The sequence below is a fragment of the Bos grunniens genome, chromosome 5, assembly GCF_055505025.1.
Source record: "Bos grunniens cultivar Pamir isolate PY7600 chromosome 5, Bosgru_T2T1.0, whole genome shotgun sequence".
NCBI lineage: Eukaryota > Metazoa > Chordata > Mammalia > Artiodactyla > Bovidae > Bos > Bos grunniens.
This window is the reverse complement of record NC_141169.1, coordinates 105,200,558-105,227,801: the sequence shown is the minus strand read 5'-3', so window position 1 is coordinate 105,227,801 and position 27,244 is coordinate 105,200,558. Positions and strand designations below refer to the sequence as shown.

The following is a 27,244-nucleotide window of genomic DNA, read 5'->3' as shown; positions in this document are numbered from 1 at the left end:
TCCTGCGCTCTGATTGGTCGGTCTCTGCAGCGAGCGTCGCGATTGGGTCCCTTGCGGCCGTTGAGATTTGAACTCCACTTTTGTGGCTTTGCCCGCGCCGCGCGGGGCTCGGTGACGGGTGTTTTCCTCTGCCTGGCGTGTATTGCCCAGTTTCTCTCCCCGCGGGAGTGCTGCCTCGCATATTGGTGCATATTGTGCCCTCCGTGGGTTTTTTTTGTTTTTGTTTTTAATTCCAGCCCCACGACGCGAGTTGGAGGAACGGCGGGTGAAGCTCTCTTGTAAGGTGTGGTGGTCTGGGGGAGCGGGGAAGAGAGGCCGGGAAAATCTGGCATCCGGCAGTGAAATGCGGTATTAAGCTGTAGTAGATGTGTCCTTGTAGTACAACGTGGTGGAAACAGTCAGATCCGCAGTGGAATTTGAGCAAATCGCTTAACGTGCCTTAGTTTCAATTTCCTCATCTGTAAATGGAGCCAAATTACTATGGACTCCATGAAATGGGCATTTTGGAGACTTAGATCAGGTATGACGTTCGCGTAGCCTAATAGAACCTGGCACAGAGTAAACAGTAAATATTAATGATATGTCATTCTGGAGACAGGAAAGCCATCAGCTCACACTGGGTCACTCTGGTCTTAGATGAGACCTCTCTATATACTTAAGTTTTCTCATAAAAACAGAAATAAGAGTGCTAACTTAATGCATTGATATGCCACTTTACAGTTCTTTAAATATTTTAATATTCCTTGACTCCTTGTTTCCTGAGAGCAACTTTGTAATCAGAGATCAGTAATCCTGTTTTACAGATGAGGCCCAGGGGGTTAAGTGATGTGACCAAGTGTCAGAGTCACAATTAGAGTTCAGTTCTAGTCCAGGGTTAATCACATCCTTTAAGATAATGTTATTAGCTTGTTGCAAAACTAAAAAGCATGTATATTCAAGGAGAAGAGTAAAAGAAGCAGATTAAAAAGACAGCCTTTAGATGTAGACCCTGACTTATTTGCTGTTTGGCTTCCAGCCCTGTGAGCCATTGGGAGAAAGATGTCTCCCCAGGTATGGGAATTCCATCTGCCCTTATCCCCAGAGGAGTTGTTGAAAAGTGGAGGGGTGAATCAGTATGTCGTGCAAGAGGTACTGTCCATCAGACATCTTCCATCGTACCTTAAAGGTAAGACTCCATAGCTGCCACTGTGACTAGCCCTTCAGAACAACTGCCGGCATCTGATTCTATTTTCTGTCTGTTCCACTACACCACTAAGCTCCATGGGGGTGAGGGACATGTCTTTTCTGTTACTTTCTGTTTTCTGTGTAGTGTTGTGTTAAATGAAGAATATATTCATTAACCACTTTCTCTAAGGTACACAATAAACAGTTCTGGTGTATATGATTAGTCTTTGGGGAGATTTTAATTTTTGATGTTTACCTCTTACCATATGCCAGAATAGAGTCGTGGTGGTTTTAAGAATTATAGGAGAAGATGTCTTCTAAAATGTCTGAGACTTGACCTGACCTGTTTCAGGTAATAGTTTTTTAGAGTTTAGATCACATTTCCAGGAATGTCCAATGATGGAAAAAAGCATATGTGCACAGTAGCAATACTGTACAATATATGTATCGTTCAGTTACACACTGAAACCTATAGATGACCGCAGACAATTCCTGCAATTATCAACAAGACTCCATGCATAATGTCACTGTACTGCTTGGAAGTGTCTTGTATCAGTTAGATTGCTTTGGAGAGTTACAGAGAGTAGAGATTAAGTCTGTTATTGCCCACAGCAAGTAGGGTTCATTCATTATCAAGCAGCTTGATGATATAACTGCAGCTTGTCTCTTCTTGGCCTCCCCGTTACTGTTACCAGATCACGGCTCCTTGTTCTGATGAGCAGAGGTAGGGAAAGGGATTTTTCTATCTTTTATAACAATTGCATTGCTTTTGGCATTTAGAACCCTAAATATAAGTTCTTTAAATAACTCATGATCAGATCATTTAATTTATTCAAGCATTTACTGGTGATAATGCTGTTTGCCAGTAAGTGTTCTCTTCAACTGGGGATACAGTAGTAAACAGACAAGATGACAAAATTGTTTCTCTCACAGCTTTCAACAAGTAATAAATAAATTGTAAATGCCAAGGAGAAGAATTTTTAAATATAGAAAAAGAATACAGTGTGCATTATAGATTGGCATTTTATGTTGGATGATCAGAAAAGACTTGCTGATAGGAGACATTTAAGCAGAGACCTTACAAGTGAGGGCATTAACTATGCAGATTCCAAAGGAAGGGCAGACAGGAAAAGTCAGTCCTGAGGTGGAAAAATGACAGTGTGGTTGGAGGGGAATATGCTAGGAAAAAAGAGGTCAGGTGGAAAGTAATACAGATCATTCTAGAGTCTTGAACCTCAAAATGTGGTCTTCAGGAGCATTAGTATCATTAGTTAGGAGCTTATCATGATTTACGAGCTTATTAGAAATGCAGGAAAAAAACCCATCCCCAAACTGCTGAATCAGAAAATCCATTTCTTAAGAAGATCCTCAGATGGACATTTGGTGGCTCAGACATTAGGAATCTGCCTGCAATGCAAGAGACCCAGGTTCAATCCCTAGGTCAAGAAGATTGCCCTGGAGAAAAGAATGGCTACCCACTCCAATATTCTTGCCTGGAGAATTCCATGGACAAAGGAGCCTGGTGGACTGCAGTCCATAGCGTCACAAAGAGTGTCTACTATGTTGAGCAGAGACTGTAAGGGGCAAGGGAAGAAGCAGGGGCTAATTCAAAGGCTAATGAAATAATACCAGGGAGCTTGCTTGGGGTGATGGCAGCAGAGGTGATCATAAAAGGTTAGATTCTGAGTAAATTTTGAAAGTAGAGTCAACAGGATTGTTGATGGACTGGATTAGATTTACAGGGTTAGAAAAAGAAGAATCAAGGATGATTATAAGGCTGTTTGACTTGAGCACCTAGAAGAATGGAGTTGTCATCTACTGAGGTGGGGCAGTGTAGGAAAGGAGAAGGTTTAGACTGTTGGTTATATGATTATGGAGTTGAGGGGAGAGGTGCCAACTAATGATACATATTTGGGATTTAACATTTAACATATAGAGGGTGTTTAAAGCCATGAGATTCAGTTGAAGAAGAAAAGCATTTTCAGACATAAGACCTAAGACAGTCCAACATTTGAAGGCTGGAAAGATGAGAAGGAACCAATAAAAGAAATTAAGGGCCAGTCACTGAGGCAGAAAGTGAGCAAAGATGCTAAATGGAAGCTAAATTAAGAGACGTTTGAAAAGGGAAAGGAGAAATCAGCTGCACATTTAATCCTGGACTTAGCAACGTGGCACTTGCTGGTAACCTTGATGAACACTATTTCAGAATGGTAGGCTCAAAAGCCTGATTGGAATACATTTGTGAGAAAGTGGGATGAGAGAGGTAATTAGAGATGGTAGGTTTAGATAAGCCTTTCTGTTTGTGGGTTGTTTTTTTTTTTTTTTTTTTTTTTTGCTTTAAGGAGTAGCAGAGAAATAGGGTGTAGCTAGAGGGGCAAACAGAGTCAAGGGAGGATTTAGTATTTTTTTTTTTCAAGATGAGCAACATTACATGTGTTTATGCTGAATGTGGGGCCTCCTATGTGGTGCTAGTGGTAAAGAACCAACCTGCCTACACAGGAGGTATAAGAGACTTGGCTTCCATCCCTGGGCCAAGGAAGATCCCCTGGAGGAGGAAATGACAACCCACTCCAATATTCTTGCCTGGGAAATCGCATGGACAGAGAAGCCCAACAGGGTACAGTTCATGGGGTTGCAAAGAGTCGAACATGACTGGAGTGACTGAGCACACATGCGTGCCTGCCGAATGGGAATAATCCGAGAGGGGAGAGTTGATGATGCAGGAGGGAGAGGGAAGAAGGATTGTTGGAGAAGTATCCTTTAGGGGGTCAGAGAGTATGTGATGGGGGTGGGCGGGAGGAGATGGTTTTATTAGAGCAAGGACGGTTTATCCACGGCAGTGCAAGAGAAAGGAGAGCATGTGGACCAAGATGCAGATAGTGCCTGCTGATAAATACAGAGTTTGGCGAAGCTGGAGGCTCTCTTCTGTCTGATTCTATTTTGTTATGGGTGGAGAAAAGGTGTGAAATAATGCCTAGAAGAAAGCAGATAGGCCTGGGAACGTGTAAAAGGCTTACTAAGGGCCTACTTGAAGTCCTGAGATGAGAATAGTTGGCATGGTTGTATGTTTTTTCAAGCCACGTTTATAATTTTAAAAAAGCAGAACAGAGAAATGAATATGTGATATGACCTTGACAGTTGAAATAGTATGCATAGAAGATAAACTGAAAAAATTAGCCAGATGTTAGCAGTGTTTGTTTCTTTCTCATTTTCACTTTACTGTATTTTCAAGATTACAGAAGGAGGTTTGTAAGAATGGGAGATGGCTTACAAGTACTGAGTTAGATTGTGTGCCAAGTATTACCCTGACTGCTTCACATGGATTATCTCACTTAATCTTTACCAAAAAATTCTGAAAAGCCCTATGAGATACGATCTGTTATTATTCCCAATTTACAAAAGAAGAAACTGAGACTTGGTAAGCTAAGTAACTTAGTCTAGTAAATGTTCAAGCTGAATATAAATGTAAGCAGTGTGACTAGACTAGATCAGTGGGAGGTGTGAATGGAGAGAATCATTGAATGTAATAAAAAGTAGGTTAACAGGTAATCTTTGAAAGAATAGCTGTTAGATTCATCAATCTCAGAAACTAGGTTTCAGGGAATTGAGAAAGATTAGACAGATTTTAATGGGACATGAGAGCAAACTCAAATGAAAGGCATTGATTGTTTTTGTATTGTTTGTTTTAAAGAAGTGGGGGCCTGAGCATGTTGTCAGAGAGTGTTCCCTGGAAAGGATGAAATCAGAGGTGAGAGAAAGGAGATAAGACTTTGGCAAGGCAGTGAGAACAGCTTAGCGCTGGAACAGAAAATCTTTTCACTTGAGACTGAAACAAAGTGGGAAGGTGTTGGAGGAATGATTTGTTGACTGAGAGGCAGGATTACTTTGGGTCTCGTTCTTTGGGTAAAGTAGAAAACGGTCATCTACTGAAGGAAGAGAGGCAAAGGGTCAGAGAACGTATAAAGGGGAGGCTGTGCTGTGAGTATAGTGTACGGAGTCAGTAGGAGTTGGGGAAATAAAATAGTTTGTTAAACGTTGCAAAGGACCAGGTCATAGTTGGACAACATAACACTGTAATGTGATGAATCAGGTCAGCGAGCCAGCAGTGATAATGGAGTACAGGTTCAAGCTTTACTTTCCAGGCAGACCAACTTGGTGCCACAGAAAAGATTTTGACAGAATTCTTTCCCTCCCCACCCACAGAAAGAGCTGGATCTACAACTTGTTTCAAAAACTGACTCCATACAGGGGTAGCAAGGCTACCGGGTTTCCCCGGTGGCTGAGCAGTGAAGAATCCTTCTGCCAGTGCAGGAGACTCAGGTTCGATCCTTGGGTGGGGAAGACTCCCTGGAGAAGGAAATGGCAACCCATTCCAGTTTTCTTGCCTGGGAAATCCCATGAACAGGAACCTTGCGCGCTACAGTCCATGGGGTTGCAAAAGAGTCGGACACGATTGAGTAATTAAACAGCAACAGCAGCACTCTCATTACACGGGGCAGCAGCAGCAGTTGCAGTTCCCGGACAGCCACATAATCACAAGGGTAGACAGCCTGTACACTTGAAGCCGTCCTCTACCCAGATAGCCATTCTGCTTTTCACTTTGAGGAAGTATGCTGCTGCTGCTGCTGCTAAGTCGCTTCAGTCGTGTCCGACTCTGTCCGACCCCATGGATGGCAGCCTACCAGGCTCCCCCGTCCCTGGGATCCTCCAGGCAAGAACACTGGAGTGGGCTGCCATTTCCTTCCCCAATGCATGAAAGTGAAAGCAAAGTCGCTCAGTCGTCTACAACTCTTAGCGACCCCATGGACTGCAGCCCACCAGGCTCCTCCGTCCATGGGATTTTCCAGGCAAGAGTACTGGAGTAGGGTGCCATCGCCTTCTCCATTGAGGAAGTATAGCATTCAATAAATTACAAGAAATATTCACCACTTTATTGTAAAACAGGCTTTGTACTAGGTGGTTTTTGCCCCCAACTGTAGGCTGTTATAAGTGTTCTGAGCATGTTTAAGGTAGACTAGGCTAAGCTGTAGTATTCAGTAGGTTAGGTAGTATTAGATTTTTGACTTAACAATGTTTTCAATTTATAGCAGATTATTCCAAATGTAGGCCCATGGTAAATCAAAGCAGGTCTATGGAGGCAAATGAACCTAAGTGTATTGCAAATGTTTGAACACACTAAAGGACTAGAGAACTAAGTAACTAGGAAAGCCAGCATTTTGACTGTGAGCTGTATATGAAAGAGCTTTACACAATTAGCGTCAGGTAGTTAGTAAATTTTTTTTAAAGGGGTGTGGGTTAGCAGTTCTGAAACTGTTACATGTGTATACTAGGATTAAGCAAGTACATAAATGAACTTATGTTTTTAATATACACTACAGGTAAAAATGGCACCCCACTCCAGTCCTCTTGCCTGGAAAACCCCACGGATGGAGGAGCCTGGTGGGCTACAGTCCATGGGGGTCGCTAAGAGTCGGACACGACTGAGCAACTTCACTTTCACTTTTCACTTTCATGCATTGGAGAAGGAAATGGCAACCCACTCCAGTGTTCTTGCTTGGAGAATCCCAGGGATGGGGGAGCCTGGTGGGCTGCCGTCTTTGGGGTCGCACAGAGTTGGACACGACTGAAGCGACTTAGCAGCAGCAGAGGTAAAAATAGATACAGGAGTATGTCCATTTATACCTACACACATGTATGTCCTGCATTTTGCAGTCTGGGTGGAAGGAGCTCCTAGTGGTCAAGTACGGGACTGTCTGAACAACAAAAGAAAAAGTAATAGGAATGGATTAAAACAATAAACAAAACATTCATGAGCCCATTCTGACATACATAACTGAATACATAAATTATGTATCGAAGGGAAAGAAAAGCTCATACTTACAGTGGCATTCCCATTAGTGACTATATAAAAGGAATGATAGAGATAGGCAAACCACCATTTAATAAAAGTAATCTTTGTGTCAGGTAAGAGTCATCCCTTGTTGCTTAAATTAGGGGCAGAATGTAGTGAGAAACAGTATGTCTGCCTAGTTGCAAAGTATCTCCCTCCACAAGATACTTACTAGTTGCAAAGGGGAAAATAGTAACTTTGCAGTGGAGACACCTGGTGAACCCTACCGACTGATCAGTTAACATTGCCAGTAATAAGGCATCATGTCCTTCTGGGTATAATGGTTGAAGGACGCAGCCTTCCTTTCTCAGTGATCTAGCCAAAAGCACATGATCTCAACCTAATCATGAGAAACTAGCAGACAAACCCAGAGTGAGGAACATTCTATAGAATAACTGGCAAACAACACTTCAAGTGTCAAAGACAAAGATCAGAGGAAAGTAAGGAGGTGTGATGGCTAAATGCAATGTGGTGTCCTAGGTTGACTCCTGGCCTGGGAAAAGGATAGGATTAGAACAGCTGGCAAAACTCAAGCTCTACAGGTTAGTCATTAGCGTGCAGTTACTGTTCATTTTCTGGTTTAGAATAGATCCTTATAGTAATACAAGATGTTACCATTGTCTGGGTGAAGAATACAGGAACTCTACTGTTTTTACTACTTTTATCATTTCAGACTCTTAAAAAGATTCTGGGTTTGTATTCATTAGTAAGTTGGACAAGTCACAAAACTACTCTGACATTTAATTTCTTTTGCCACAAAATAGACACAGTACTATTTGCTTCATCTCGCTCAGAGATGGAGTAATAAAACTCAATTGTTTTGATAAAACAGGACAAAATGTCAGGTGTTACTTTAATAGATTACATTGAAATGAACTGTGTCCTTTAGTGATTCTACCAAGAAAATCAGTTAATTCCATTTTTTTCTGTCTTGAACAGAATTAACCAGAAATGCCTCTTCTTCTGTACTGATCAGTTTCTTTCACCTTTACAGCTTTTCAGACTGCCTTTCGAGCTCAGGGGCCTTTGGCCGTGCTGAAGCATTTTGATACCATCTACAGCATCCTGCAGTAAGTAACGTAGCTCCTCTGGTACTTTAAAAAGAATTGGTGGCTGCTTGCCCTAACTTTGCATGTTAGTCCGGAAATTCCATATTACAGTTCACTGATACTTGGTTCTGGGTGCTGATATTTCTTCTCATGAGCATTTACCCTAGCTCGCCACCGTATTTATTCAGACGAGTGATTGCACATGTTTTTATAAGCATTAGACTCCTTGGGTTTGATCTGATCTGTTAGAATGGGCTCTGCAGGTTCCTGGCTCACCCCCGGCACTTTCTTTCCCTCATAGTCACTTTCGAAGTATAGACCCTGGCCTCAAGGAAGACACACTGGAATTCCTCATAAAAGGTGTTTATGGGAAGGGGGTAGGGGATGGAAGGTGTATGTTGCTGTTTGCTGCATTTTATCAGCCATGTGATGATATCAAGGCTGTGGTGAATCAGTTGGTTTGGCTAAGCCCGGGACCTCTGACCTACTAGGTCTGTAATCTTGGTGGGCGATACAGAGCAATGTGTGTTCACTGTAAGGGCAGACCGACAATATTCTTCCTACTTGTGGGCTGCCTCTCTTCAATGGAGGCTGTTCTTCCCGTTGCCAGAGAGAACATGGGGTAACGAGTAAGAGAGTAGGGATAGGGCATGCTCGGGACATCAGGGTCAGGTGTCCAGAGGACTTAGCCTGTGCTGTGGCCACTGAGAGATGAAACACAGATCTTTGGTAATCTGATGGCTGCAAGTGCTGGGGCTTTGAAGTTGGGTGGTGTGAGGAGCGTGAGTGAAACTGACCCCAGATCCTGCCCTTTGCAGTGGTGTCCCGCCACTCCCAGGAACTCCCTGCCATCTTGGATGATGCAGCTTTGAGTGTGTCAGACAGAAGCGCCCACCTGAATGCCCTCAAGATGAACTGCTATGCTCTGATACGCCTCTTGGAGTCCTTTGAGACCACGAGCAGCCAGACGGGTCTCATGGACGTGGAGCTAGGCGGGAAGGTAATTTGGTGTTCCTGGCTCACTTAATAAGGGGTCTGGGGAGATGGGGGAGTTGGTGGGAAAGATGGAAGTCAGTGATTCTGAGAATCCTTTCCCTTTCTGCCCTTGGTCCTTGTTTAAAGTTTATGAGAAGGTACTCAGAAGTATCACAGGGTAACTTTTGCTGAGAAGCAGCTCTTTCATATTTTGAAACTTGTAATCCTTCTGTCTTACCTTCTACCTTGTCTTGACACTGGATAGCTTGGGCACTCAGACTAACAGATTGTGATCCTCTTTTCTTCCTCATTTTTTCCTGCTGCTGCTACTGCTAAGTCACTTCAGTCGTGTCCGATTCTGTGCGACCCCACAGACGGCAGCCCACCAGGCTCAATATATCCTTTTTTAGGGTAGGAAATCCCGGGCCAAGGCAACCCATGGCTTTGACTGGGAGGAAGAGAGGCAACCAATTCTTCAGCTTTTAACACAGCTGCTCCAGTTGGACATCCGTCACTTGTGGAACCACTCGATAATCGAAGAGGAGTTTGTCAGGTGGGTGGTGACTGCGCCAGGGGATGCTGGCCGTGAGGAATGAGGGCTCTGGTGTTAGAGATGCTTTTGAAACGCTTCATTTCATGCTGCAGTTCTGTCTAATACATAGACGTGTGCCAGTTACGTTGAATTGTTCAGAAGTAGACAACAAAGGTTAGAAACAGCTTATTCAGTCACGTAACAGCATTTACAGAGAATCTCCTAGGTACGTGGCTGGTATCATTAAAGATATTGAAAACCAGCATTTCTGCTCTCTTAAGAGTTTGTATTTTAGAGCAGAAGACAGTTTTTTATAAATAAGCAAAATATATAGTATGCTTTCAGGTTTATTACTGTGGAGAAAAACAGAAGGGGTGGGAAGTGTAATGGGAAAGGGCTGTAATTTGTATCAGTGACTCTAGCAAGACTTTTTGAGGTGGTGACATTTGAGCAAAGCCTTCAAGGAGGTAATGAGAGCCACGAGGAGAACGGGAGGCAGAGCAAGGGCAGGAAATAGGTACCAAGGAGGGAGTGTGCTGAGCAGGTCCAGGTAACAGCACTGAGGCCAGAGCGACAGCTGAGACAAGGTGAGGGCTGAGTTGTGAGGTCGGGGCAGGGGGAGCCAACTGCAGGGCCCCTAGGCCATCACAGTGACTTCACCATCAGCATGAGGTGGGTCCCCTCGGGGTTCCAAGCAGGGCAGTGAGGTGGTCTGGCTGCCCTAACAAGGTCACTCTGGCTGTTGTGTCAAAACAGACTGGCAGGAAAGGAGGAAAGCGGGAGACCAGCTAGGAGGCTGTGGCGGTGACTTGGGCAGGAGATGGCCGTAGCTTAGACCCAAGAGGGAGTGGAGATGGGGAGCCGTGGGTGCAGTCTGTATTTGTTCCTTAAGGAGAGTCTACAGGATGAGCTGGCAGATGCATTAGAGGTTGGAGGAAGGGTGTGGTCGAGGATGACTCACCTTGGGTTCTGGGTTGAGCATTTGAGAAAATGGAGCTGCCAGTAACTGAGATAACAAAGCCTGTGGGAGTGTGTTTAAGGGGAAAGCAGAAGTTCTGCTTTGGGTGTAGAAAGTTGGAGGTGCCTGTTAAGACATCCAAGTAATGTCACTTTTGGGTGTGAAATGTACAAAGTGAAGTAGTAAGGGAGAGAGATCTGAGCTCGAGCACACATTTGGGAATGTAACGTGTTTATATAAATGGTTTTTGTAGCCATGAGACTGAATGAGATCAGTAAATCAGTAAGCATAGCTAGAAGAGAGCAGAAATCTGAGGACTACCTCGGGGTGCTCCAGCATCAGGAGAGTGATTTGAGGAGGAACCAGCTAAGAAACAGAGCGGAGCCTGGGCTCCTGCTGCCAGATGAGGCATGTTTCAAGGGAAAGGGAGTGACCAGTTGTGTCAGATGCAGCTGAAAGTTCAGCCAAGATGAGGACTGAGTTGGCCATTCAACATTGAGAAGTCATCAGTGATTTTGTCTGACTTTTATCATATATTCAGCTTCTGTGCAGACATCATAACTTGTGGGAAGGAGGGAGTACCTACATGGCGGTCAGCAAAGCAACTAGATGCAGAAGGTGATAGAGTATAGGACCCTGACTGCAGCAGCAGAGATAGAACGAATGAGGCAAGGGCAGTATAATTGAGTCCAGACCACTGATGTCATCATCTCAATCTTCTTTTCTCAGCTTGGTTACTGGCTGCTGCTACCGCCTCCTGGAGAACCCCACCATTAGTCACCAGAAGAACCGCCCTACCCGAGAAGCCATAACGCACCTGCTGGGTGTAGCTTTGACACGTTATAACCACATGCTGAGTGAGTCGGCCCTTCCTTTTCCCCACCCCTCCCGAGGCCCAGGGTCGTGGCTCATGTGCAGGACTCCGCAGGTGCCACTGTGAAGATCATCCAGATGCTGCAGCACTTTGAGCACCTGGCATCCATCCTGGTGGCGGCTGTGAGTCTTTGGGCAACTGATTACGGAATGAAGAGCATTGTAGGAGAGATCGTAAGGTGACCTGCCTTCTCTACGTTTCTAATTCTCATTTTCCTCAGGTAGAAGAGGAATATTGGAGACAAATTCTCTGTGTAACACTACATTCCTTCAGATGTTGTTGTTAGTTGCTAAGTCATGTCCAACTCCTTATGACCCTATGGACTATAGCCAGCCAGGCTCATCTGTCCATAGGATTTCCCTGTCAAGAATACTGGAGTGGGTTGCTATTTCCTCCTCCAGGGGTTCTTCCCAGCCCAGGAATTGAACTCCTGCATTGGCAGGCAGATTCTGAAAGCTTGCTGCTGCAAGCTATGTGTTACACCAGAATTCGTGACCTCTGGAGGAGAGGATTTCTATCCGGGCTCAGAGATGAGGCTTGACTACTTAGAGCTTTTTGTGTAGCGAAGTTCTATTAAAGTATAATAGAGAGAGAGAAAGCTTCTGACACAGACATCAGAAGAGGACAGAAAGAGTGCCCTGTTGCTGGTTTTTAGCAAGGCATTTTGTGTCTGTTAGCAAGCTGCTAATCAGATAAGAGAGATTCCTCAAGGCTGAGGGAGTTTCACTAGGCCCCTCTCCCACAATATGCATTTTTGAGATAGGGCGGCACAAAGTGTGTCATCCCTGGCCGTAAAACAATTAACATGAATACTGGTTTGTTGAGCCATTGTCACCCCAAGGTTTGAGAAGAGAAAAAAAAGGTTAGTCTTAGGTGAAACTATTTTGAAGAAAGGCAGATTCCAAAGCAAATACATCATTTCACTAACATAGCTTAAAAAAATATTTCCATAAGAAAAATTGGTTAGCTCAAGGCAGAACCAGGTGCTATTAGAAGCCCCTTCAATTTTGTTGTAGAGAAGGGCAAAAAGGCTGCCACTTGCAGCTTATTTCCTCCTGCCGCTTGGGCACCTCTGGCCTTCCTCTGTTACCCTTTCAATTCTTTACCATCTGACCCACCAGGGAAGCCCCCTGCAGATGTTAGATGTCAACTTAATTCTTGCCGGGACCTAAGTGATTAGGTTACGCTGCTCTGGCTGTGTTTATTCCCCTGTGTAGAGAGATTGGACAGAAGTGTCCCCAGGAGCTGAGTCGGGACCCTACGGGGGCAAAGGGTTTTGCGGCCTTCCTGACGGAACTAGCAGAGCGCATCCCAGCCATCCTGATGTCCAGCATGTGCATTCTGCTAGACCATCTGGATGGAGAGGTAGGTGGTTGCTTGGTCAGTGGGTTGTGAGTCCATTTTTGAAAGGCTGTTTCTTAACATGAAGGTAGTAACTTTCACATGAAGTCAAATTGTCTTGGCTTATCACTGTGGCAATTCCTTCCTGTAGAGAAGCAGATGAAGTTTATTGAATTAAAGGGCCATGTCAGTCTCACACTGGTTTCATCTCAACCTGGTAGAGAGATGACAGTTCCACAGCTTAAGTCAGTGAGAGACTCAGCTGTGGTTCTGGGTCCATCCATTCTGCAGGATGAAGCCCCTTTCTGCCACCCGGCTCTCAGATGCTCCCATATCACCTCTCTCAGTTCTCTTGTCCTCAGTGTTAACCTGGCTCCTTCCCAAACCTGATATTAGCTCTCCTCAGTGAATGTTAAGAACCACGATAATCTACTCATTCACCTAATGTATTGATACCATGACTTTAGATTGCAAGATCCCATTCTCTGGCTCTCGGCGTGGCAAAAACCCTAAACTGTTCTCCCATCAGATTCTGCAGTGCACACGGTCAGGCCTAGGGCTGATTGCTGTTTCTCTGTCAGTGAATTGTGGGAAGGGGATTGTGAGGGAAGGCAGTGTTATTAGTAAGGATCAAAGGCTTTGAGGCCTCAGAAGCAAGGTGGTAATTAATGCTTCTGAAACATGTATTGGTGGGTGGATATGATTTCACATTCAGCTGCCACCATGGCTACCTCCTTGCATGGAGGGGAGGGGAAGGGGTACTGCTCTGGGCTCTTACTTGTTTTGTCCCTACATTCTCTTCTGAGCAGTCAAGGCCCTTTTGGCATTCAGCTTTTTCCAGTGACCTCAGGGTGAATGCCAAGCTTCCAATGCAGGGGGATGCGGGTTCTATCCCTGGCCAGGGAACTGAGGTCCCGATGCTGAGCACCATAAGAGTTTAGGGCAAGGACAGTCAGGGTGGGGTGCAGAGCCCCCACCAGCCTCGCTCTCCCTCAGAATTACATGATGCGCAATGCTGTGCTGGCGGCCATGGCAGAGATGGTGCTGCAGGTCCTGAGTGGGGATCAGCTGGAGGCGGCATCCCGGGACACCCGGGACCAGTTCCTAGACACTTTGCAGGCCCATTGCCACGACGTCAACTCCTTTGTGCGCAGCCGAGTTTTGCAGCTCTTCACCCGAATCGTCCAGCAGAAGGTGAGTGGCCATTGACGTGATAGAGACCCACAGAACCCCTCTGTGCAGGCCGGAGAAAAAAGAAAAGTAGCTGTGTCAAAGAAGAGTCTAGAATTCAGGATTTCACTGCCAATAGTAAAGGTCCTCCTCTATCAGGGACAAGGATTCTGGCTCCATTCAAGAACTACACTGTCTTAATACACACAGTATTCCAAAACTCTTCACATCCCGTAGAAAAGTTTCCTCAGCTGAGTGGCTCGCACGTGTAGAGTGCACTTCACCATCATCTTGACATTATGGCCAGTGTGGGCTGGGATCTGATCCTCTCCTCCTGCCTCCCCACAGGCTCTGCCCCTGACGCGTTTCCAGGCAGTGGTGGCCTTAGCTGTGGGGCGTCTGGCAGACAAGTCGGTGCTGGTCTGTAAAAGCGCCATCCAACTGCTCGCCAGCTTTCTTGCCAATAATCCCTTTTCCTGCAAGGTACGTAGCCCTTGGCCCACCCAGAAGAGGGATTAAATGGAAACAGGTGAAATTCCACGAGTCAATGATCCTGATACTCATTGTTTCTTGGTAGCTTAGTGACACTGACCTTGCTGGACCACTGCAGAAGGAGACCCAGAAATTACAAGAGATGAGGGCCCAGAGGCGAGCCACAGCGCCTTGTGAGTAGGGGCTCTGGGGGAGCTTTCAACCTTGACACCCTTTTCCCCACAGTGGGGAGCTCAAGGCAAGAGTCTGAAACCTTCTCCTTCAGCCGCAGAGCTAGACCCCGCTGAGGAGTGGGAGGCCATGCTGCCAGAGTTGAAAGCTACCCTGCAGCAGCTGCTGATGCTTCCCCAGGAAGGAGAGGGGATGTCTGAGGGCGTTGCCGAGACAGAGACCCCCGAAGAGGTGGAAGGACGCATCCGTCAGTTGCTAGCCAAAGCTAGTTACAAGTATGAGAAAGAATGCAGTATTCTCTCGTGACCCATTAGGTTTAGAGTTCACCTTTGGGAAACTCTATATATATATATGTTTTTAATTGAAATACAGTTGATTGGCAATGTTGCACTAATTTCTGCTGTACAGCAGAGTAACTGTTATACACATGTATACATTCTTTAATGATACGCTTTTGAAAAATGAGAAATCTCTTCCAAGCCTGCTTTCTAGCCACGTAGTTCCCTTCCCATGGAGCAGCAACAGTAGTGGTAAAGCGCCTCCTTCTAGAGACAATGTTTAGTCACACAGCCAAACCTAGCTTCATTCCCCGCCCCTTTCACACAAGTGACAGAGCTCCCCACCGGAAGGCCTGGGTTCTGGGTGGATTTGTGAGCTAGGCCGCCTGACACAGGCTGCGGTGACGCTCTCAAGGGGGCAGGATTGGTGACAGGCCGTGTTCTGTCAGGCAGGCCGTCATCCTCACTCAGGAAGCCATGGGCCGCTTCCAGGAGTCTGAACCCTTCTGTCATGTGGACCCCGAAGAGTCAGAGGAGACCAGGTTCCTCAGTCTCTTAGGAACCATCTTCAAAGGTAAATTCCTTTTCCTTCTTCAGTCAGCAAACAAGACACTTCAGCTAGTATTTATGGCCCATTGACTTTATGTCAGACACTGACCTGACTCACAGCCTGGCACTGAAAGAGGCCAGAGCGGGGTCTGCAATGTGTCTGCTTGGGAACGGAAGCAACCCACAGGCCTGAGATCCATAGTCACAGGGAGTAGAAGGGTATTTCAAGCCATAGATGACTCAAGAAATCTTTTCTGAGAAATGAACCAAGATATTTTAGACTAAATTCTAAATTTATACTTTCCTGTTGGGAGTTCCCTGGAAATCCAGTGGTCAGGACTCCACATTTCCATTGCAGGGGGCATGGGTTTGATCCCTGGTTAGGGAACTGAGATCCTGCAAGCCACATAGCATGGCAAAACAAAACTTTCCTATGGTAGAAACACATACTCATGGATGTTTAGAACTGTTGGGTTTCCCCATATACCCTTGAACAAAAACTATCCTGTAATTCTCTAACTCTAGGCCCAGCAGCTCCCACCCAGGAGGAGAATCCCCAGGCGGCTGCAGGGAACTTGGGCCCAGGAGAGACTGGCTGTAAGGACAAGCCCAGTGGGTCAGAGCCTGAGGAATGCAGTGATGAGCTGGTGAAGCAGGAGTTGCTGGTGCAATACCTGCAGGATGCCCACAGCTTCTCCCTGCAGATCACCAAGGCCATTGGCATCATCAGCAAGATGATGTATGAACACACGACGACAGGTGTGCCGGCATCCCCACCACAGAGGCCAGGGCTTGTGGTTGGAAGGACCCATCCCGTCCGTACTTGATTGATGTCCGTCCTCCTTTGAAGGGCCCAGATTCTCTACTTCCATTTGGCTGCTGTAGTCCTGTGGAGTGTGCATATAGCATTTGACAGGGCACTGGAGAGAGGTGGGGTCCTCAGGAAAAACAGGGAGGGTGTCCCCTCACATGTTGCTACATTAAGAGAGGTTCTGTCTTTAAGTGTTGGGGCGTTTCGCTGCGCTGATAGGTGACGTTTGTGTCTGTCCTCTCAGTGGTGCAGGAGGTGATTGAATTCTTTGTGATGGTGTTCCAATTTGGGGTACCTCAGGCCCTGTTTGGGGTACGCCGCATGCTGCCTCTCATCTGGTCGAAGGAGCCTGGTGTCCGGGATGCTGTGCTTAATGCCTACCGCCAACTTTATCTCAAACCCAAGGGGGACTCCGCCAGGTACACGGGCTGCATTGCCTTTGCTAACTTCCTGAAGTCAGCCTCTCCCAGGAGGTGTCTAGTCTCCTGAGGGGAGGCAGGGGAGTGGGCTCCTCCTAGGGGACTTGTAGACCCAGAGGCAGTAGGTCTGTGATGGACTGGGGGAGGGAACTCCCAGTGAAACCCAACCTAAGCAGTTATTTGGTTTATTTTTGTTTCTTTTTATTGAAATATAATACAACATTATGTAAGTTACAAGTGTAGATTGTAGTGATTCATAATCCTTAAAGGTTATATTGTTTTTAGTTATAAAATATTCCCCATGTTGCACAGTGCATCCTTGTAGCTTCTTTTACACAGGATAGTTTGTCCTGTTAGTCCCCTACCCCGTATATTGCCGCTCCCCACCCCTCTCCCCACTGGCAACTACTAGTTTGTTCTCTTTGTGTATCTGGAATAGTTGTGTATTGTTTGACACTGGCGGGATTGCCTAATAACCTATTTGCCAGGTTTAGCTTCTCCGTCTTTTAATGACCCCTGATCTCTGCTGTTCCCATAGAGCCAAGGCCCAGACTTTGATTCACAATCTCTCTCTGCTGCTGGTGGACGCCTCAGTTGGGACCATTCAGTGTCTTGAGGAAATCGTAAGTATGCTCACTTCCACTTACTCACTCAGCAAATATTAGTAAGATTATGGTGTGCTCAGCAACTTACTTAGCCCCTCAAAGAAATATAAGATTATCTGCTTTCAACTCTAGTTGGCAGCCAAAAAACATAAAACATTTTAGAGCAATGCAGCAGATAGTTAAGTGGTATAGGTAACAGTTATTGTAGCGACAGTAATATAACACATTATGCCAGGCACTAATTTAATCACTTTGCTCGTATTAACATGTTTCATCCTCACAATGGCTCTAGGAGGCAGTATTATTATCTACATTTTCCAATAAGAAACTTGAGGTAGAGAGAGCTTAAAGAACTTGGCTAACTTCAGCCAGTTAGCGACAAAGTTTAAGATTCAATCTCAGGCTTCAGAGTTCCGGAAACCATACTCCTGCCTGGTACGTTATGTTGACGAGTAGAGAAGAGAGCAGTGTCAGGTCGAAGAGTTGAGGGCAGAGCTTCCGAGTTGAGGGCAGAGCTTCCGAGTCGAGGGCAGAGCTTCCTGAAGGTGGCAGGACTTGATTTGGATCTTGATGCATCAGATTTAGAGAATTCAAGAGAGGAGGGGAAACATTTCAGACAGACCTGAGCAAGAGCACTGCCTGTGTTGTACAAGGAAGACCGTTGCGTTCTGGCCCAAGATTGTTACCTGGAAAAGATAGTGAAGCTGGAAACGGGTTGGAGCTGAACTGGGAAGATCTGTGGGATCTAGGACTTGAACCTTAGCGGCCAGGGGCCCCAGCATTTCAGTGTGACAGAGCTACTTTGAAGGGTTTGGGTGGTAGGGCTCCAGGGAGAGACGGTGCTGACCACGAGCCTCCACTGGGAGGAGCAGCACCACCAGCCTCATTTTCTCCTCACTGCGGAAAAGAAAAGCCTGCCAGAGGCGCCTGGCCTGAGATGGCGCAGGGCAGCAACTGGCCAGGAGCCCATACAGCAGGCCACAGAGAGCTGTTTCCATCAGTACTTGGTGAGCAATGCTGTGGCCTGATGAAGCAGACGTCTGGGAGAGCACAGCACACAGGCTGGTGGGAGCCAAAGCAGGGAATGTTCCTGGAGGCTGCTGCCGGTGTGCAGTGACAGGGATCTGGACTTCCGGGGTGGGAGGAACAGCTATAGAGTGGCACTTCATGGAAGACAAATTTTAAAAGGGAGAAAAGGTGGAATGAGCGACCGATGCATTAAAAATCAGGTGACAGAGGTTTGAAGCATATGAGACTATTCGTGGTGTTGTCACTGGCAAAATGAAAAGGCAAAGATGATGGTATCCATTTGGGACACATTGAGTTGATGTTAGCAGTGAGAAAACCTACTAGAAATCTCCACAAAGTGTTGTCCAGACTATAGATGTGCACACCCTGCAAGGTCAGTTTCAGCACGTCATCTAAAGAAACGTTTGCAGGCAGGAGATTGGAAAGTAGCAGAGGTGGAGGTATCTCCCAGACCCCAGCTTTACATCTTAAGCTGCCTAAGGAGCTTCCTCTCCACTTCGGGTTCTCAGTGTTCTCTTCAGAGGAGGTAGACCAGGTGTCAGGGGATTTGTTACTCTGGGGCCTGAGCCCTTTTTCTTTTCTCTCCAGATCTGTGAGTTTGTGCAGAAGGATGAATTGAGCCCAGCAGTGACCCAGGTGCTGTGGGAGCGGGCAACCGAGAAGGTGCCCTGCTCCCCTCTGGAGCGCTGCTCCTCCGTCATGCTGCTTGGGATGATGGCACGGTGAGGCTCAGATCAGACAGGCCGAGGGGTGAGAGAGAAGAGAAAGGTTCCCTGAGGACCGTTACTACTGCTCCAGTGAGAGCACTCGGGCCGGCTGCGCTCTGCGTGTGCGTCGCTGCCTAAATGGAGGCAGTTCCAACCCGCTCAGCAGAGTGGTCAGCGGCGCGCGAGGGATGCTGAGGGCCGGCCCCACACGTAGTGCCCCAGGGCTCACGAAGCCCTGGGTTGGGACCTGGCTCCTACGCTCCTTGGTGGTGTTCCCCACACAGAGGTGTCTGAGTGGCTTTAACTCTACGGCTTCTTCTCCTAGAGGAAAGCCAGAGATTGTGGGAAGCAACTTGGACACCCTGGTGAATATAGGGCTGGATGAGAAGCTCCCACCGGACTACAGGTTGGCCCAGCAGGTGTGCCACGCCATCGCCAACATCTTGGACAGGAGGAAGGCACGTGGGGTGGTGACGTCCAGCCTAGGGAGAGTGGGTGCCCCTTGTCCACCCTCGACACTCACCCGCGTTGTCTTCCCTGCCCTTAACAGCCTTCTATGGGCGAACGTCACCCTCCGTTCCGGCTGCCCCAGGAGCACCGCCTGTTTGAGCGACTGCGTGAGATGGTCACGAAAGGTGAGCTGCCGCACAGAGCCTGGGGCAGAAGGGCTCCTCTGTCTGTGGTGGCAGCTTCCCCCTCTTCCTGTGCAGGCAGCGTCCACCCAGACCCGCTCTGGGTCCCGTTCAAGGAGGCGGCTGTGGCCCTCATCTACCAGCTGGCTGAGGGCCCCGAGGTGATCTGCGCCCGGATATTGCAAGACTGTGCGAAGCAGGCCCTGGAGAAGTTGGAGGAGAAGAGTGACCACCAGGAGGCCCCGAGTAAGTGGGCAGGGGGGTGGTGGGCCCATGGCAGCAGCCCCTGACACCACCACCTCCTGCAACCACTCTGACCCCCTCAGCCCTCCCTGTCCCTTTCTGTCACTCAGGCTGCACAGTCACTGCTACCATGCCCTCCACCCTCATGTCTTGCTTCTTTTTTTAAATAATTGTATTTCTTTTTGGCTGTGCCCAGTCTTAACTGCGCAGGCATTTCTCTAGTTGCAGTGAGTGGGGATGACGCTGTAGTTGTGGTGCATGGGCTTCTCCTGGTAGTGGCGTCTCTTAGTGTGGAGCGTGGGCTCTAGGGCACAAGGGCTTCAGTGGCTGTGGCTGCCAGGCTCTAGAGCACAGGCTCAGTAACTGCGGTACCTGGGCCCAGTTGCTCCAAGGCATGTGGGATCTTCCCGGGCCAGGGATGGAAACCCGCGTCTGCTGCATTGGCAGGTGGATTGTTTACCATTCTTTACCAGGGAAGCCCTCCTGCTCCTTGCTTGGGTATAGAGCACGTGAGCCAGGGGACCATCAGAGAAAACAGTGCAGGGGCCTGTGAGACTTGATGGCCTTTCTCTCCCTGCTTTCCTGCCCCCGTCCTGCAGAGGAGACGCCCGTGCTCCCCACCTTCCTGTTGATGAACCTGCTGTCCCTGGCCGGGGACGTGGCTCTGCAGCAGCTGGTGCACCTGGAGCAGGCTGTGAGCGGAGAGCTCTGTCGGCGCCGAGTCCTGCGGGAAGAACAGGAACACAAGAGGAAGGAGCCCAAGGAGAAGGTGAGTGGCGCGCCTGCGCTTTGGAGTTCCTGCCCCAAGTCTTGCCCAGACTCGCTTCTGGCCCTCAGGTCCTTTACGTTCCTTCTGGGGAGCTCTGCTTCTCTCCTATTCATTGAGCTCATGGGGGCTCTGCCTCCTTGCTCCTGATAACCTGGAAACGATTAGTGAGAACATAAATGGATCACCCACGAGGTGTTTTAGGTAAATCCAGAACATCGAGGTAGGGGCCTCAGCATAAAATCCAGGCTGTGCCCGAGGCAGTGTTTGCTAGACCCTGCACACTCCCACCGCCTTGCTGGCAGCCTTGGAGACTGGGCCTGGCCCCTGATGGGACCTTGTGTTCTCTCCACTAGAGGCAGTGATGTCTGGCAGACAAATGAGATACAGCCCTGCAGCAGTGGGGTAAAGTCTGACCTTCTCTGTGACCTTGAGCCGTTGTCTGGCAGGTTCCATCGATTTATTTTGTTCAGGAAGTTATATGCTGCTATGAGGATGAATCGGAAGAGATGTGGGATGCTTTGGCCACTTTAGACACAAATGGAGGGGATTTAGTACTTTTCCTATTTAATTCATGAGGCTTTGCTCTTCAGATACACGTGACAAGCCTGTGAAGAGCTTTGCAGAATTTGCCCTTCCCCAGATCCATTCATGTGAAATGAAGGGTAGGCTGGAATCAAAACTGTTTGCTCACCCATGATCCCTGGCTGCTTTCCCATCAGAATTCAAAGTCTGAGTCCACCTTGGAGGAGGAGATGGGGCTGGGTGGGGCCACAGCTGATGATACTGAGGCAGAACTCATCCGCGGCATCTGTGAGCTGGAGCTGCTGGAAGGTGAGAAGGGCTGCTGGGTGAGCCTTCCCCAGCCAGGTAGCCCGTCCCACACCTTGACTTGTTCTTTAACCAGGCAAACAGACACTGGCTGCCTTTGTTCCACTTCTGCTTAAAGTCTGCAACAACCCTGGTCTCTATAGCAACCCAGAGCTCTCCACAGCTGCTTCACTCGCGCTGGGCAAGTTCTGCATGATCAGGTGGGCCCCAGGGTGGACACTGCCTTCCCGAGGAGGGTGGGGGCTTGTGCGGTTTCCCTGACGATCCTCTCTTTGCCTCTAGTGCAACTTTCTGTGACTCCCAGCTTCGTCTTCTGTTCACCATGTTAGAAAAGTCCTCATTCCCCATCGTTCGCTCTAACCTCATGATTGCTACTGGGGATCTGGCCATCCGCTTTCCCAACCTGGTGGACCCCTGGACACCCCATCTATATGCTCGGTGAGAGACCCCTCCCAGCGCCGTCTCGGTCCCTGCCAGCCCTGGAGGCCGTGGGGAAGTCGGTGTGGGAATCCCCAGAACTGTGTCCCCCCGGTCTTTAGGGCTCCCTCCCACATCTGGGCACGCCCTGGCTGGGTGTGACCCAAAGGGATTGATGCCTCTCGTCTAAAGCCTTGGCACCAGGCTTGGCCTCTTTCCCCAAACTCAACTCTAGACATCCTCGACCGGTACTGTCAGAAGAGGCCGCGGCTCCCTACTGAGGGCCTCCCTGCCACCATCGGGTGCGCCCACGGTCCCTGTCCTAATGCCGTGAGATTTCATCCCTAGCCTCCGGGACTCCTCTCAGCATGTGCGGAAAACAGCCGCCTTGGTGATGACCCACCTGATCCTGAAGGACATGGTGAAGGTGAAGGGGCAGGTGAGCGAGATGGCCGTGCTACTCATCGACCCTGCCCCTCAGATCGCTGCCCTGGCCAAGAACTTCTTCAACGAGCTCTCCAACAAGGTGAGAAGTGGGGTGGCTTAGGACTTGCTGCTGAGGGACGGGGCAGTCATGTGCTGGTCTCTGTGACCTGGCTCGCTCTTTTACAGGCGAACGCCATCTATAACCTCCTTCCAGATATCATCAGCCGCCTGTCAGCCCCCGAGGGAGGCGTGGAGGAAGAGCCTTTCCACACCATCATGAAGTAGAGTCCCTGGGCCTTGGGGCATTTGTTCCTTTGTAGAGCAGGCTCGGGAATCACACAGACCTGTTCGTGATGTGTGATGTCCAGTCTGATGCTCTGAGCCGTGTGGACTTCAGCATCAACCCGCCTCTGTAGTATTCCTCCTGTGTAAAACGAGGCCCCCAAATACTTGTTCCTTAGTTCTTGAGAAGATTCAGTAAGATAAAAGTCCTAACACATGCTTACATGATAAGCATGTAAACAGGACTCATTGGATGGCAGCTGCTTTTGTTCTAAGTTTCCAGTCACACTGTAAATTCCTCAGGAGGGTGGGGTGGATCCTTCCCTGAGGTGAGGGAGCGGGCAGGAGGGACAGGCCAGGGCAGAGAAGGGTCTGCCCCTGAGGCAGGAGGGCGACAGAAGGCGAGTGCCGGGGAGGGCCTGCGTGGGTGTCAGTGGTGGGCTCGGGGCCGCCCCCAAGGTGGTCCATCCGTTTCCCGTCCGCAGGCAGTTGCTCTCCTACATCACGAAGGACAAGCAGACCGAGAGCCTGGTGGAGAAGCTGTGTCAGCGCTTTCGCACGGCCCAGTATGCTGCCTTCCTGGAGGGTTCTCGGGGCTAGAGGAGACCCTTCCCTCGGGGGTCCCGCTGAGCCTCACCACACCTTCCCTGCTTGCAGGACTGAGCGGCAGTACCGGGACCTGGCGTACTGCGTGTCTCAGCTGCCCCTCACAGAGCGGGGTCTCCGAAAGATGCTCGACAATTTCGACTGCTTTGGCGATAAATTGTCAGACGAGTCCATCTTCAGCGCCTTTTTGTCCATCTTGGGCAAGTTGCGGCGTGGGGCCAAGCCCGAGGGCAAGGTGCGCGGTGCCTGCTGCTTTCAGGCTGCAGCTCACACGGGTGTTCTGAGGCTCCAGGTTTCTGACTTAATCCCCAGCTGATTGCAACCAAGTAACCGGGTGACCTGAGACCAGATCTTTCTGTCTCCAATTCTATTCTTTCTTTTTTTCTTTTCTTCAGGAGACTTTCTTAAGGGCCATTTCAGGTTCAAAGCAAAATTATAGTAATTCTCATGTATCCCCAGTTACCCACATCCCCTGCCACAGGCTGCGCGGGACATCTGTGAACCTGCCTTGACACATCCCCGTTGCCCAGAGAGCGTGATTTGCAGGAGGGTTCACTCCTGGTGATGTGTGTGCTGATGAATGTATCGTGACTGTGCCCACCACTGTGTGTACTTCACAGTCGACGCCCCGCCCTGAGCGTCCTCTGCTCCCCTGCTCACCCCCCTAGTCCTGCCACCACTGATCGTTCTACTGTCACGGCAGCTTCGCCTTTCGCAGGGTGTCATGTAGTTGGAACCACAGAGCGTGTGCTCTTCTCATTTGGGTTCTTCCCTTTAGTGATCCACATTTAAGATTCCTCCGTCTCTATTCATGGACTTGTTTCTTTTTGGTCATAGAAATAACGATTTCCAGGCCTGTTTCTAATCTGTTTTTCCCTCCAGGCTGTAATAGATGAATTTGAGCAGAAGCTTCGGACCTGTCACACCAGAGGTTTGGACACAGTAGAGGAACTTGAGGTTGGCCAAGGCAGTAACCAGAGAGCCCCGTCAGCCAGAAAACAGCCAGCTGGTACGTGGGGCCGCCCTTTGGGAGATTCTGGGCGGGGCCCTCCTCTCAGATAGAGGTTCCTTTTTCCTTCTGGACCCACACCTCTGCTTCTGGTAGCCACTCGGCACAGGCATGTGGCTTCTACAGCCTCAGACGACTTTGTCACACCGAAGCCCCGCCGTACCACCCGCCAGCATCCAAACACCCAGCAGCGAGCTTCAAGAAAGAAACTCAGGATTGTCTTCTCGAGTGATGAATCCAGCGATGAAGGTGCCATGCTCCCTTCCAGACCCAGCCCGGCAGGGGTGGGGTGGGGCGGGGCGGGGGCCAGGCTGACTTTTGACAGGGTCCTACTGTGTAGGCCCCACCCCCAGGTCATCTTCCTGTGCAGTGTGGTCCAGGACGGTCCCATTTGTTCTCTGAGACCTATTTTTCACCATCTTTGTGACTCAGCTTTTTCTTATTCCCCCAATTCTTTGTACAGAACTGTCAGCAGAGATGACAGAAGATGAGACACCCAAGAAAACCACCCCCATCCGCCGGGCATCTGCTCACAGGCACAGGTCCTAGGGGCAGCCTTGCCTATCCCAACCCTGCTGTGCACGTGTCTTATAAAGAGTGACCCTGAATTCATTCCTTTTGTAAAATGCTTGTTTGCCTGTCTCCTTGGTTTTTTAATGCATAAATGGTCATTATAACATAAGGCTTTGCTCTTAAACCAGCCCAACTGAACCGAGTTGAGCTGCTTTCCTTGGAATGTATATATATATATATGTGTTTGTCAGTTTTCTTGTTTTCTAATGAATAAATATTTTTATATAGTTTTAGAGGTTTTTCCTAAGCTTGTCTTTGTCTTGTCTTTCTCGCTAGCCCGGAGGCAGGCAGCAGCAGAGGGTTATTGATCTGGAGGGAGACGCTGAGCCCAGGGGTCTGATGTGTGTCCAGCCCCTCAGTGCCTAATCTCTCTCCAGCCTCCCCCCTGCACGTGGCAGGACGCTCGGCTGTGTAGAATTAGGCAGCGCCTAGACTCCAGAGCTGCACTTCTCAATCTAGGGGCAGTTTTACCCTCTGGGAGACATTTGGCAACCTCTAGAGACTATTTCTTTGTCACAACCTAGCAGAGAGGGGTGCTACCAGCAGCCAGTGGGTGGAGAGAGGCCAGGGATGTTGCTAAATATCTGACAACGCACAGGACGGTTCCCACCACAAAAAAAGGATGCGTCAGCCAGTGAAGCTGGGGTTGAGAAACCCTCCTCTGACCAACGGCTCGCTTTGTCCTGCCCCTACCCCCACTTGTGCCCCTCTAAAGACAGCTGACTGAGCTGGCCAGGCTGATGGGAGACCAGGTCATGAGTCCCCTCCAGCTCTAGACAGTGTCTCTGGAGACGGTCCCCCAGGGGTTCCTCACAATGTTACAGGGTCTACAGGAAGTCAGCCCCTAGACGCAGGCCCTGTCCACCCCCTTCTGCTCCCCAGGTCCTCTCTGCTGAGTCACCTGAACCGCAGGCAGTGTGGCTGCTGTCATGACTACACTGGTGTCTCTGCTGTCATGACAACAGCAGACTGCGTCAGTCCATGGTCCCTGGGCACTGAACTCCCTCTTTTCAGCAAAGGACAATAATGAGAAATGACAGGCGTGCAGCAAAGGGGAACATGCTTCCGGCAGTGTGGGAGGGCGGGGGTAGGGGGTCCTGCTAAGGCCCTCTTCAGGCAAAGTACTGTGTCCTTGGCGCTGGGGAGGAAGCCCCATCCACTTCCCAGCAGGCTCCTCAGTGTGGCTCCTTCCCTTGCCATTAAGTGCCTACTGGCCCTGCTCTTGCAAAGTCCGGGGCGTGGACCATGCAGATGGCCGCCCGCCACAGCAAACATTGGAGGAGGACAGTCCCAGAAAGGGAAGGAACCGCTGGAGTCGGGGTGCAGGACTGCATGCTCTCTGCCTTTTAAGCAAAGGTTATCACCAGCCGGGCTAAACTTAGCCACAGGCTTTTCAGCTGGAGAAGGGGGCTGGTCTCATGTTACGCTGGGCCAGCAAAGAGGCCCCAGTTCTGTCCCCCAGCACCTGCTGATGGGCAATGTCCATTCTACCCCACCCCACCCCCCTCCCCTCCACTACAAACCCTCAACCCTTGAGTCCTCAGATCCAGCCCTTCCAACATCCTCAGTTCACAGCCCCGGCACGGTCCCTGGCTTCTGACTGGAATGGATTCCTTCCTCCACATCACCTGTGGAGAGGAGCCGGGGCCTGGTCCCACCAAGTGCCCAAGACTCCTGATTTTTTTTCCCCTATTCTGGACTCTTCACCCTGCCCCCAACATCTCCTGGAGGCAGCCACGGGAAGGGGAGGCCCTCACTCCAGGGCTGGCCTGCACGTCCCGGGATGGGGAGGGACTTCCGCCCTCACGTCCAGCTCTCAGCCCCGGGGGTGGACCGAGCTGGACAGGGTGAAAGGGGCATTGTCTCCCAGGCCAGGCCTCACAGCCCTCAGGTTTCCCAGGAGCGCCTGTGTGGGAGGCCTCTGGCCTCTACCCGCCCAGCCCCTAGCAGTGATGCTATCGCCCCCGGGCCCCCCGGCCGAGCCTGGGGGAGAGCAGCTGGTGCACCGAGGGCCGGGTTTCTCAGGTCTCCTGCTGCCTGCACGGCAGGACATTGTGACCTTCAATGCTGAAACCTCCACGCCTCAGGCGTCCTCCGGAACCTCCTTCCGCTCCAGGCCCCCAGAGCCTAGTGCCCAAATCGCCCCCCGGCCCAGAGAGGCCCGAAGCCAAGTTATGGGGGGTGGGGGAAAGTGGGGGAGCGGGGAAGTAGCCGGCAGGAGGCCCCTCCCGTGCTTTTCCTTTGCAATGCGGGTGTCATTACCGAAGAGCCTCGAGAAGTTCCTCAGCCTTCCGGCTTCTCAGCCTTTGAAAGCAGGGGAAGCGGGGGAACCTGCAGCCGCAAGCTGTTCCTGCCTCCGGCTCCAGTACCCCATCCAGCCGACTCCCCAGGTCCTCCTGTTATATCCTTGCGGCAGCTTTAACGTCCCTGGCTCCCGGGTGTCCT

The 27,244-nt window shown here is 49.4% G+C and overlaps 1 protein-coding gene, 1 long non-coding RNA gene and 1 other non-coding gene across 10 annotated transcripts; 2 read left to right on the top strand and 1 right to left on the bottom strand.

Annotated features, from left to right (window-relative positions):
• The first annotated feature begins 46 nt into the window (after positions 1-46).
• On the top strand, positions 47-25,032 carry NCAPD2 (non-SMC condensin I complex subunit D2). 8 transcript variants are annotated; one of them, XM_086402292.1, is made up of 33 exons: positions 47-283; positions 1,016-1,165; positions 6,543-6,812; positions 8,049-8,124; positions 8,405-8,463; positions 8,922-9,103; positions 9,489-9,631; positions 11,298-11,425; positions 11,497-11,620; positions 12,660-12,807; positions 13,780-13,977; positions 14,302-14,436; positions 14,531-14,618; positions 14,711-14,891; positions 15,344-15,468; positions 15,969-16,202; positions 16,499-16,673; positions 17,212-17,296; positions 18,896-19,029; positions 19,340-19,472; positions 19,565-19,649; positions 19,725-19,892; positions 20,489-20,658; positions 21,378-21,489; positions 21,563-21,686; positions 21,769-21,924; positions 22,252-22,429; positions 22,516-22,610; positions 23,097-23,177; positions 23,269-23,452; positions 24,100-24,226; positions 24,323-24,475; positions 24,690-25,032. In XM_086402292.1, exons 6-33 carry the CDS (start codon positions 9,014-9,016, stop codon positions 24,773-24,775), a joined length of 3,840 nt encoding a protein of 1,279 aa, XP_086258418.1. In that variant the 5' UTR covers positions 47-283; positions 1,016-1,165; positions 6,543-6,812; positions 8,049-8,124; positions 8,405-8,463; positions 8,922-9,013; the 3' UTR covers positions 24,776-25,032. The 8 variants fall into 8 exon arrangements, 7 of the variants coding, with proteins under 7 accessions (XP_086258418.1, XP_086258414.1, XP_086258420.1 ...); XR_015164350.1 differs by lacking the exon at positions 6,543-6,812 and having other exon boundaries at positions 21,816-21,924; XM_086402288.1 differs by lacking the exon at positions 6,543-6,812.
• Positions 8,525-8,846, top strand: LOC147372903 (small nucleolar RNA U85). The gene has a single exon (XR_015164991.1). It is a non-coding gene; the product is annotated as a small nucleolar RNA U85 (small nucleolar RNA).
• On the bottom strand, positions 16,853-27,244 carry LOC147372901 (uncharacterized). The gene is made up of 4 exons (XR_015164383.1): positions 27,062-27,244; positions 20,511-20,809; positions 19,538-19,849; positions 16,853-17,964 (listed from the first exon to the last, which is right to left on the bottom strand). It is a non-coding gene; the product is annotated as an uncharacterized LOC147372901 (long non-coding RNA).

Bases quoted from the DNA above. Each gene is read 5' to 3' on its own strand.
- NCAPD2 (XM_086402288.1), top strand. From the start codon at position 1,039: ATGTCTCCCCAGGTATGGGAATTCCATCTGCCCTTATCCCCAGAGGAG. The intron at 20,659-21,377 runs GTGAGTGGCGCG...CTTTCCCATCAG, and splicing joins GGAAGGAGCCCAAGGAGAAG to AATTCAAAGTCTGAGTCCAC. The intron at 24,227-24,322 runs GTACGTGGGGCC...TGCTTCTGGTAG, and splicing joins AGCCAGAAAACAGCCAGCTG to CCACTCGGCACAGGCATGTG.